This window comes from Haliaeetus albicilla, chromosome 6 (assembly GCF_947461875.1).
Source record: "Haliaeetus albicilla chromosome 6, bHalAlb1.1, whole genome shotgun sequence".
In the NCBI taxonomy this organism is placed as follows: Eukaryota; Metazoa; Chordata; class Aves; order Accipitriformes; family Accipitridae; genus Haliaeetus; species Haliaeetus albicilla.
The window spans coordinates 13,629,264-13,641,590 of record NC_091488.1 but is presented as its reverse complement, the minus strand read 5'-3'; the positions used below and the strand labels follow the sequence as shown (position 1 = coordinate 13,641,590).

The following is a 12,327-nucleotide window of genomic DNA, read 5'->3' as shown; positions in this document are numbered from 1 at the left end:
TGGGTTGGAAGGGACCTTAAAGATCGCCTAGTTCCAGCCCCCCTGCCATGGGGGGCTGGAACTCATGTTCTTAATGCTAACTAACCAGTAAAACAAAAACAGTGTAGTTAGTGGGGTGTGATATATTTTAAATCATTAGGCTACTTCTAGTAAAGCAACTCAAGGTAAAAGCTAAAATCTTTTTCCGTTAGCATAGACAAAGCCAAAGAAGGCACACCACTTAATTCTCTGTCCAGATTGACAATCCATCTGTTAAAGTATCTGTGTTGTGACAGTCATCAATAGAAGATGGTTTGGGGACAACTCCCAAGAAAATCCACTCCCAAAATCTAGGTGTCCTGGTTTCAGCTGGGATAGTTAACTGTCTTCCTAGTAGCTGGTACAGTGCTATGTTTTGAGTTCAGTATGAGAAGAATGTTGATAACACTGATGTTTTCAGTTGTTGCTCAGTAGTGTTTAGACTATAGTCAAGGATTTTTTCAGCTTCTCATGCCCAGCCAGGGCACCTGACCCAAACTGGCCAACAGTGTATTCCATACCATGTGACGTCCCATCTAATATAGGAACTGGGAAGTGGGGGGCAGGGATTCGCGGCTCGGGGACTGGCTGGGTGTCGGTCGGCAGGTGGTGAGCAATTGCCCTGCGCATCATTTGTACATTCCAATCCTTTTATTACTACTGTTGTCATTTTATTAGTGTTACCATTATCATTATTAGTTTCTTCTTTTCTGTTCTATTAAACCGTTCTTATCTCAACCCAGGAGTTTTACTTCTTTTCCTGATTTTCTCCCCCATCCCACTGGATGGGGGGGGAGTGAGTGAGCGGCTGCGTGGTGCTTAGTTGCTGGCTGGGGTTAAACCACGACAGTCCTTTTGGCGCCCAACATGGGGCACGAAGGTTTGAGATAATGACAAACCTGACCAGAGCTTGTTAAAACAAATTTGTTCTAAGCATTCATTATGTTGATTTATGTATTCTTAGCGTTGTTGCTCTGGTTTTTAAGGCTCTGTTATGTATCACCTCGCTTGCTGTATGTAGTTCCTCTTCTACTGCTTATCATCCGTGGGAGGTGGATTAAGGTTTTCGCTTTGATGTATGGTATAACTCTGGTTTATGGTATGATAAAGTCATCGGCTGTGGGATTAATCCAGTATTTGCACTTAGCATTGTCACCTTTATACTGCGGGAGCCATCTGTGGGAAACTATTAATAATTATACCATTTACCTTTCCTCCATGGAAAACCAGTCTGTGGGTGGGGTACCTTTCTTCCCCTCTCCTTTCTCCTTCAGTCCAGTTACAATGGTGTTTGAGAATTTTGAAAAATTTGAATACTCCTGGAATGTTGGGACTAGCACGGTCCTAGCCCTACTGCTAGGAATTAGTATACTTCTGAATGTGGTTCAGCTCTTGTTTAAGGTTAAACAGCTATTTAAGAAGATCACGCGGAGATGTGCCCCAAGGCTGGATAATTTTGAGTGGCAGGGTGTGTGGGGTAGTATGGGCAAGTACCTAGAAAAGTGGGCACCTCCAATGTTTTGGAAATTCACCCCTGAACAAGTGCAGGATCCAGAAGAACTAGTAAAATATTTGGAAAAGGTATGCTGTCACCCCAGCAGCTCCAGAGAGATACAAATCACTGCAACGTGCTGGGGCCTGGCCCATGCCTATTGAGCCCTGTTCGACACCACTCAGTACCCTCAAGGGGAAGAGAAAGTCTCTGGACCTAACAACAAAATGATGAGCACCGTGGCTACCCAAACCTTGGCAACGGGCGCTGCGGCCCCTCCAGCCCCGGCAAGGAGCATTGCAGGCACCCAGACCTTGGCGACAGGCACTGTGACCCCTCTAGCCCCGGCGACAGGAACTCGGGCTACCCAAACCTCAACAACAGGCACTGCAGCCCCTCCAGCCCCGGCAACGAGCACAGCAGCTACCCAAACCTTGGCAACGGGCACTGCGGTCCCTCCAGCCCCAGCGACGAGCACTGCTGCTACCCAAACCTCAGCGACAGACACTGCAGTTATCCAAAACCCGGTGAGTGATACTGCAACTGAACCAGCAGACCGACCTGCACCAGCATCAGTTGCCCCCGTACAGAAAAAGAAATATACAAAAAAATCAGTTCGCTTAGCGAAGGATGAAGATGAACCAGGGTCATCACGGGAACCGGAGGAAGAGGCAGAACCAGAGGTAATAACCTGGTCCCTATCCTTGAGTGAGCTGCGGGATTTGCGAAAAGACTTTGGCCGCCGTATAGGTGAGCATATTATCACCTGGCTCCTCCGATGCTGGGACAATGGGGCTAATAGCTTGGAATTAGAAGGTAGGGAAGCCAAGCAGCTGGGATCGCTTGCCAGGGAAGGTGGCATTGACAAGGCAATTGGAAGAGGGACACAAGCCATCAGCCTCTGGAGGTGACTCCTGTCAAGTGTGAAGGAAAGGTACCCCTTTAAGGAAGATGTTATATGTCATCAAGCAAGTGGACCACCATGGAAAAAGGTATTCAATATCTGAGGGAATTAGCTGTGCTAGAGACGATTCATCATGACCCGGACAACCCACAATTACCCAAAGATCCAGACGAAGTCCAATGCACACGACCCATGTGGCGGAAGTTTGTACGGAGCGCACCATCATCCTATGCCAACACATTGGCAATAATGGCCTGGAAGGATGAAGAGGCACCGACAGTGGAGGAAGTGGCTCGCCAACTCCGTCAATACGAAGAAAATCTCTCCTTCTCCCTACAAGCCTGCATTGCAGCTGTGGAGAAGCTGTCCAAGGATTTCCAGCAATTCAAAGAGGATATGTCCTACTCCACACGTGTAAGGACCAATGTCTCAGCTATTAGGAGTGAGCGTTCCTCTGCCCAAGAGAGAGAATATAGAAGGTACACACCGCGAGGTGCCCTGTGGTTTTACCTATGTGATCAGGGAGAGGACATGAGGAAATGGGACGGAAAACCTACCTCGGTCCTAAATGCACGGGTACGTGAACTGCAAGTAAAAACCACCACAAAAGGGGATTCTACCAGGAAAAATGACGCTTCAGTTTCCAAACAGAGTAGAAGGGCTGATTTTATTTCCGATCCTCTTGAAGGGACTTCTGAGCCAATTTTACGAGAAGTGAATACTGAATACTCTGACCAGAATTAGAGGGGCCCTGCCTCCAGCCAGGTGGAGGAAAGAGATAACCGGGTCTATTGGACAGTGTGGATTTGATGGCCTGGCACGTCAGACCCACAGGAGTATAAGGCTCTAGTAGACACCGGCGCACAGTGCACTCTAATGCCATCAAGTTATAAAGGGACAGAATCCATTTGTATTTCTAGTGTGACAGGGGGATCCCAAGAGTTAACTGTATTGGAAGCTGAAGTAAGCCTAACTGGAAATGAATGGCAGAAACACCCCATTGTGACTGGTCCAGAGGCTCTGTGTATCCTTGGCATTGACTATCTCAGGAGGGGGTATTTTAAGGACCCGAAGGGGTATCGATGGGCTTTTGGTATAGCTGCCTTGGAGACGGAGGGCACTGAACAGCTGTCTACCCTGCCTGGTCTCTCTCAAGACCCTTCGATTGTGGGGTTACTCAAGGTTGAAGAACAACAAGTACCAATTGCTACCACGACGGTGCACCGGTGGCAATATCGCACCAACCGAGACTCTCTGGTTCCCATCCACAAGTTGATTCGCCAACTGGAGAGCCAAGGAGTGATCAGCAAAACTTGCTCACCATTTAATAGTCCCATATGGCCAGTGCGGAAGTCTAATGGGGAGTGGAGACTAACAGTTGACTATTGTGGCCTGAATGAAGTTACACCACCGCTGAGTGCTGCCGTTCCAGATATGCTAGAACTTCAATACAAACTAGAGTCAAAGGCAGCCAAGTGGTATGCCACAATTGACATTGCTAATGCGTTTTTCTCAATCCCTCTGGCAGCAGAGTGTCGTCCACAATTTGCCTTTACTTGGAGGGGTGTCCAGTACACTTGGAATCGATTGCCCCAGGGGTGGAAACACAGCTCCACCATTTGCCATGGACTAATCCAGACTGCACTGGAAAAAGGTGAAGCTCCGGAACACCTGCAATACATTGATGACATCATCGTATGGGGCAACATGGCAGAAGAAGTCTTTGAGAAAGGGAAGAAAATAATCCAAATCCTTCTGAAAGCCGGTTTTGCCATAAAAGAAAGTAAGGTCAAGGGACCTGCACAGGAGATCCAGTTTTTGGGAATAAAATGGCAAGATGGACGTCGTCAGATCCCAATGGATGTGATTAATAAAATAGCAGCTATGTCTCCCCCGACTAATAAAAAGGACACACAGGCCTTCTTAGGTGTTGTGAGGTTTTGGAGAATGCATATTCCAAATTACAGTTTGATTGTAAGCCCTCTCTATCAAGTGACCCGGAAGAAGAATGATTTTAAATGGGGCCCTGAACAACAACAAGCCTTTGAACAAATTAAACGGGAGATTGTTCATGCCATAGCCCTTGGACCAGTCCGGACAGGACAAGATGTTAAAAATGTGCTCTATACTGCAGCTGGGGAGAAAGGCCTCTGGCAGAAAGCACCTGGGGAGACCCGAGGCCGACCCCTGGGGTTTTGGAGTCGAGGATGTCGAGGATATCGAGGATCCGAGGCTCGCTATACTCCAACTGAAAAAGAGATATTGGCAGCGTATGAAGGAGTTTGAGCCGCCTCAGAAGTGGTTGGTACTGAGACACAGCTCCTCTTAGCACTCCGACTGCCAGTGCTGGGCTGGATGTTCAAAGGGAGGGTCTCCTCCACACATCACGCGACTGACGCCACGTGGAGTAAGTGGATCGCACTGATCACACAACGGGCTCGCATAGGAAACCCCAGTCGCCCAGGAATTTTAGAAGTGATCACGGACTGGCCAGAAGGCAAAGATTTTGGAATGTCGCCAGAGGAGGAGGTGCAAAGTGCTGAAGAAGCCCCGCTATATAATAAACTGCCAGAAAATGAGAGGCAATATGCCCTGTTCACTGATGGGTCCTGTCGCATTGTGGGAAAGCATCGAAAGTGGAAAGCTGCTGTATGGAGTCCTACACGACAAGTTGCAGAAACTGCTGAAGGAGAGGGTGAATCGAGTCAGTTTGCAGAGGTGAAAGCCATCCAGCTAGCGTTAGATATTGCTGAAAGAGAAAAGTGGCCAGTGCTCTGTCTCTATACTGACTCATGGATGGTGGCAAATGCCCTGTGGGGGTGGTTACAGCAATGGAAGCAGAGCAACTGGCAGCGCAGAGGTAAACCCATTTGGGCTGCCACACTGTGGCAAGATATTGCGTCCCGGCTAGAGAATCTGGTTGTAAAAGTACATCATGTAGATGCTCACGTACCCAAGGGTCAGGCCACTGAAGAATATCAAAGCAACCAACAGGTGGATCAGGCTGCCAAGATTGAAGTGGCTCAGGTGGACCTGGACTGGCAACATAAGGGTGAGCTATTTATGGCTCGATGGGCCCATGATACTTCAGGCCATCAGGGAAGAGATGCAACATATAGATGGGCTCGAGATCAAGGGGTGGACCTGACCATGGACACTATCGCGCAGGTTATCCATGAATGTGAAACATGTGCTGCGATTAAGCAAGCCAAGCGGTTAAAGCCCCTGTGGTATGGAGGGCGATGGCTGAAATATAAATTTGGGGAAGCCTGGCAGATTGACTATATCACACTCCCACAAACTCGCCAAGGCAAGCGCTATGTGCTTACAATGGTGGAAGCAACCACCGGATGGCTGGAAACATATTCTGTACCCCATGCCACTGCCCGGAACACTATCCTGGGCCTTGAGAAGCAGGTCTTGTGGCGACATGGCACTCCAGAAAGAATTGAGTCAGACAATGGGACTCATTTCCGAAACAACCTCATAGACACCTGGGCCAAAGAGCACGGCATTGAGTGGGTGTATCATATCCCCTATCATGCACCAGCCTCTGGGAAAATTGAGCGATACAATGGACTGTTAAAGACTACATTGAGAGCAATGGGGGGTGGAACTTTCAAACATTGGGATACACATTTAGCAAAAGCCGCCTGGTTAGTCAACACCAGAGGATCTGCCAATCGGAGTGGCCCTGCCCAATCAGAATTTTTACATACTGTAGAAGGGGATAAAGTCCCTGTAGTGCACATGAAAAACATGTTAGGGAAAACAGTCTGGGTTACTCCTGCCTCAGGCAAAGGTAAACCCATTCGTGGGATTGCTTTTGCTCAAGGGCCTCGGTGCCCTTGGTGGGTGATGCGAAAAGATGGGGAAGTCCGATGTGTGACTCAAGGGGATTTGATTTTAGGTGAAAATAGCCAGAATTAAACTGTATGATGTTAGTTGCTATATAACCCTGCTACTGTATGTTATCATTACTATAATTGTTATATGCTATATCCATAGTACTATAGTAAGAATCACTTGGATCAAGCAAGAAAGAACTGTGATAAAACTGAGCAAAGCGCAGTAGAGGTGGAACCAGAACTGACTCCAGCATGCAACAATCCAACGGTGCACACCATCCTCCTGCTGCATCAAATGTCGTCTGCTTGTCACACCGCACTGAAGCCCAATTCTGCTCTACCGACTGAGACGACTTTGCACCATCCCTCCTGCCCAGACAGACTGGTATGACAGATGGAGCCCAGAGTCGGAAACTAAATGAACTCAACAAACATTTTATGAACATAACCCATGAACTAAAGAACTGATATCTCTGTGTGTGTATACTTATATATCTATCTATCTATCTATCTATCTATCTCATTGTTCATATGTCTCAAAGGGATGGAAAGGTGGTGATGATTGATCAGAATGTAACTAAAGGTATGGGAACTGAGCATGACGTCAATGGTATAGAATAAGGGGTGGATACTGTCCTGGTTTCAGCTGGGATAGAGTTAACTGTCTTCCTAGTAGCTGGTACCGTGCTATGTTTTGAGTTCAGTATGAGAAGAATGTTGATAACACTGATGTTTTCAGTTGTTGCTCAGTAGTGTTTAGACTAGAGTCAAGGATTTTTCAGCTTCTCATGCCCAGCCAGGGCACCTGACCCAAACTGGCCAACAGGGTATTCCATACCATGTGACGTCCCATCTAATATAGGAACTGGGAAGTGGGGGGCAGGGATTCGCGGCTCGGGGACTGGCTGGGTGTCGGTCGGCAGGTGGTGAGCAATTGCCCTGCGCATCATTTGTACATTCCAATCCTTTTATTACTACTGTTGTCATTTTATTAGTGTTACCATTATCATTATTAGTTTCTTCTTTTCTGTTCTATTAAACCATTCTTATCTCAACCCAGGAGTTTTACTTCTTTTCCTGATTTTCTCCCCCATCCCACTGGATGGGGGGGGGAGTGAGTGAGCGGCTGCGTGGTGCTTAGTTGCTGGCTGGGGTTAAACCACGACACTAGGAAATACCCCATCCAGCTCTTTTCAGTGTAACGCAGGACTTAGAACTCTTTAGGCAAATATGTCTGTGTATTTCTATATGTATTCATATATATTCTCTATATATTCAAATGCGTATATACCAAAAATGTATATAGAAAGAGAAAGATGGGTGTAGGGAGAAAGGAAACACAGATATGTCATATACATTATAGATAGGTGATATACATGTTGTTTCATAACGTACATTATGCATATATGTGTAATCATACATATATTTCTATACTATCTGTAAGCTAACAGTGAATTTCTTCATTACCCATATAAATGTTTTGGCCCTTTTGAACACTTCTAATTTCTTAATCTACAAGCCTAAATCATGGCTGAAAACTTCTCATCCTACCATTTCTCCTTAGTGATGGGAAAAAGAGAAATACAGAAAGAGTTCATAAGGAGTTTTGGTTTCGGTTTCAACAAGAATGGGTCAAAAAATAAAAGAAAGTCAGATAGATCTTAAATACGGTAAATTATTGTACATCTTCAGGTATGGTAAATTCTTGTAGTACAATTGATTTCAAGGCAGTGATGATGATTCACATCAAGCAAAGATTAACTGGCCTGGAAGTTCTAGAGAAAAATTATACTAAGTGTTGAATTTTCTTAAGTCTGTAAAATCTTAATGAAAGATTGCTGAGTCACTACTGCAAGTTAACATACTACTAAGACCTGGCTGTAATAAGAAATGAGTTGTAGAAGCCAGATTTCATCAAGAGGTATGAAACCAATTGTGTCTACTCATCCATCCATCTGGTTTTCCCTATTGATGTTTCCGAGGGACAGTAATTTATATACTGAAAAGCTAAAATTGATGCATAGACTCCACTTTTGTTTTCTCCTGTTAAGATGGATAGCTGTGTCTCGTAAATGGCTAGGGATGATCCTAAAATTCACCATGTTACAACAAAAATGAAAATCATCAAGCAATGAGAAGACTAGTCTCATCAGTTTCAAAGCAGATTAAATGCTTATTACATTACTGGTATAAACATTTTGATAAAATATTTCTCCATAAGGAGTAAGTGTATTTTCCCGTAAGTGATACTCTTCTCTTTAGAATAGGTTAATAAGACCCTATTAACAGAGGAGAGATTCTGACATATGGACAAGTAAAACAGTTTTATTTTCTTCTTACTGATATCACAAAGTGGTTGCTGTTACAGCTAGCTGATCAGGCTATTCATTTTTTTTCACTCAAAAATTTCAAATGAAAAGTATATTTACGTGTTCTGACTGAATATTTGTAGTCTTTTACAGGATGATTTAAAGTTCTTTTTTGGTTTGTTTCCATATACAATGTTGTGATTTCTTGTCTTAGTTCCCTTTAAGCTCTAAATACCAAATCAACATCGATGCCCCAAAATACCAATAGAATGGTACTAAGTCACTGTGAAAATGATAATTCCTTTTGAAATTTGATTTAAAAAATTATCTCTGTTTCTATGCTGTGTACACAGCAATGTGGAGAAGGTCGTATCTGGCATTAGGGTAATTTTCACAAAGCATTGTTGTGTTATTAGTTTAGGAACTGGTACAGAAATTTCTGTTTCTTTAAGAAGCCACTCTAAATTTCAGTATATAACATGGCTTTAACGGGAGAGTTCAGTTTTCTCCATTGCTATGTCAACAACTTGTGAGCATAAGGAAGTCTTTTCTGACCTTCACCTCCCTTTCCCCATGAAAAATAAGGCAATAATTGTATTTCTGTACTTAAGGTGGTTGTGTTGCTCGAATAGTTACACAAACCGTGCAGATTCTTGGGTTTAATGGCTGTGGAAGTGTGATGTAATGTTAGTATGATTCATTTTCTTCCATAAAATTTTAGTTTTGATAACCTAACTTTTCATTATACTGCATAATCAAAGTTTTGGTAAGCTCTCAAGCTATTCTTCCCCTGCAGACTTTCTCTTTCTTCTGACATTTTCATCTTTCTTCTTAAATGTTCTAAGTAAAACAAAATATTAAGTGAACATTTCTTTTATGTTAACATAGGTGCATTTATTTGGTTATTGTAGTTAAAATAAAATCAGTATGGAATATGCCAAAACCTTCCCTTTAAATATTTGCCCAGTTTAGAGTGGATTCTGGTCATGGGAAATGGACACAAAAATTGAGTTCTAAATAAGAACAAGCAGTAAAGCAAGAAAAACTGCAAGACTCATGCTAAAGTCATGAAATGGCACCCCTACTTTCTAGTGGGAAGGAGAGAGAGAGTGGGGAATAAGTTTCTTTTCATTTTAATAATACATTGAAAGTGTTTCCCTTGATCTGCATTAACGGTACTTGAGGATGAGCATCCAGGGGGTATTAATCTCAAGAATACAAAGCAAAGTGGTTCAAAATGGGTGAATTCCCACAGCTGTTTTAAGTAGAGCTGTCTGCAGACTCCTGGTATGACGTTCACTGCAGAACTGGGATACAACAATTACATAAGTGAGTTTTAACAAACTAGGTTATAGAGAAGAGAAACTCAGTGGTATGATGAGATTAGTGGAGTGAATGTGTGTTCTCACTTTGTTAGTTCAGGCAGATTAGGGTTATCTTTGCAATGAGGGCAGGAGTTTTCCCAGGGCTGCACTTTCAACACGTAGGTGGATGAAGCAAAATTCAGCGAAGTCAGCTGGGTTGTCCATGTGGAGGCTGAATGCAGTTGAATGAAAAGCTGAGCATTGGGAATAAAGGAAGGCAAAGAGCCAAGGATCGAGGCTGAAAGGCAACAACAGAGCCCGGAGAGAAGTGAGGGAAGCAGCTCGGTGGCAGGGAGATTAAACATAAATGATTCAAAGGGGAAGAGTGGTATATGTTGAAAGGGATGAGTCAGGAAACAAGTGAAAAGGATGGAAATTTGCCTTGGGAAGTATTATCTCTTCCTCTAATGCAGGAGGTGTGATAGGAACAGGGTCTTAATCCTTACTTTAAAATATTTTAAGGTGCCATTGTTTTAGAGTAAACGTGGGGATATGAGTAACTTCTACCCACAGGGTGGCACAGGAGGGTCCCTCTGCCTCTCGCTTAGCTCCCCGGGCAGGAGGGGACTTGCTCAGATGTCAGGGTGATACTCGGTGACTGCTGAGCACCACTTGGATGTCACTCCTCAGTGCCTACCTACCAACTGCTGTCACGGACTGTGCCGGAGGAGGTGGGGGATTCGATCAGCTGTGTCTGCGGAAACTGGTCCCAGATTTTTTTCTGAATATGCTCCCCATTGTCACGGCTGTGTCTGCGAAGGAGAGAGGGGCAGGTTTTTTTCAGCTGTGCTGTCCAGTGATTATGACTGTTTGAAAAAACTGTTGATGTTTTGTTTTGTTTTCTTTGAGCAGATGGGCAGAAGAAGGTTCAAGAGGAATTTGACATAGACATGGATGCACCAGAGACAGAGCGGGCGGCTGTGGCGATACAGTCCCAGTTCAGAAAATTCCAGAAGAAAAAAGCGGGGTCCCAGTCTTAGTAGCTACCTCAGAGCTTAAAACAAAGTAATCCTGAAATGATTTATCAAGAAAATCAGAAGTAACATAAAGATGCATGTACAGAAATTATCAATATTTAAAACCCCATTGGCAGATAACAAACCCTGAGCTTGTGTGTGACTTCATCCCAGATGTTTCACGCCCATTATCCTCTGTAACTCACCATTTTACTTGATGTTGTAATAAAAAGTTAGGGTGAAGTAATTAAAGTGTCTGCCTTCATCTGTCTTTTCATATTAATCCAGCAACCACAGCGTTACAAATGAACTCAGCCCAGATGCCTGTTTTCCTCTTCACGTAAAGCTTGGAGACATAAGAGCACCGTATGTTACGAGGTTTTTGCTGAGAGATGAGAGCATGCATCTCAGCCCTGCTTACCTCATTTGGAGAATTCCAGCTGCCAGCCAAATGTGGCAATAAAATTACTTTCTCATAATGAGCTGAAAGTAAAAACTTGCAGACAGAAGCTGTCATGAGGGGAAGAGGTGTAGGAAGCAGTGAGCAGTTTATTTTTGTCTTGCAATTATGCCAATAAAGTGGCTTAAGTGGGGAAATTGTCCCTGTCCTTCCTCTTTGCATGATAATGTTCAGAATTACCCAGCTTGGACCACATTGACTGTTATGGGGGGGGGGGGGGGGAATCAGACACAAAATACAAAACCCAAATCCAGAAACCTTTGGAAGGTTTTTTTTTTTAATTTGTAAAAATAGAAACTGACCTCCTAAACCCTCTTCTTGATGCAGCTTTTCACTCTCTACCTAATCAGTAACTGTTTCTATGCCATCTCTCTCTCCTCTTTTCATATTATTTTCAGTATTTGATGAGTAAATCATAACAGACTCCCTGTCCCTATTTGCACTGTTCTGTATTCAACTTTATATGACCCCCTTGCTTTATCACTGTATTAGCCCAGTTTTTTGATTAACAAAACGTAGCCACAACAACGTCTATCTTAAATTGGGAAGTATTTCTATTTTCTCCCTGTTGTAAACCAGTAACAGACCAGTTTCAAGCTGGATCTAAGTAAGGATCTTGCCTGACTTCAGACCTGATCAGGAATTTGCTGCCCATATAGTGCATGAGGAAGGTTCAGAAAAGGTTTAAACAAGTACCTTGTACTCAGAAAAAGGAGCTATTTAGATTGGGCAAGTGGGACACACACCACACAGAGAAGTGTAAAAAAATCTCACCCTCTTGGCTTCATCAGCAGATTTAGGGGTTCCAGTAGGCATCTTTGTCTCTAGGGAAATCAGAGACAGAAGTGTTTTCTGAAGGACTGGTGTTTGCAGGCATTCTCCAAGGCAGCAGCATGAGCCTCACCTCCAGGCTGACGGAGGCAGGCGTGCTGAGTGCGGACAGCCTGCCTGCCTTTGAACAGCCTGCAGTTGGGAC

The 12,327-nt window shown here is 44.1% G+C and overlaps 1 protein-coding gene across 1 annotated transcript in view; it reads left to right on the top strand.

Moving 5' to 3' along the window:
- Positions 1 to 11,563, top strand: part of PCP4 (Purkinje cell protein 4) — a 63,261-nt gene extending 51,698 nt beyond the window's left edge. Inside the window, exon 3 of the mRNA XM_069785084.1 lies at positions 10,788 to 11,563. Coding sequence (XP_069641185.1) covers positions 10,788 to 10,915 — 128 coding nt within the window. The 3' untranslated portion in view covers positions 10,916 to 11,563. The remainder of the gene's footprint in view (positions 1 to 10,787) is intronic.
- The last annotated feature ends 764 nt before the right edge of the window (positions 11,564 to 12,327 follow it).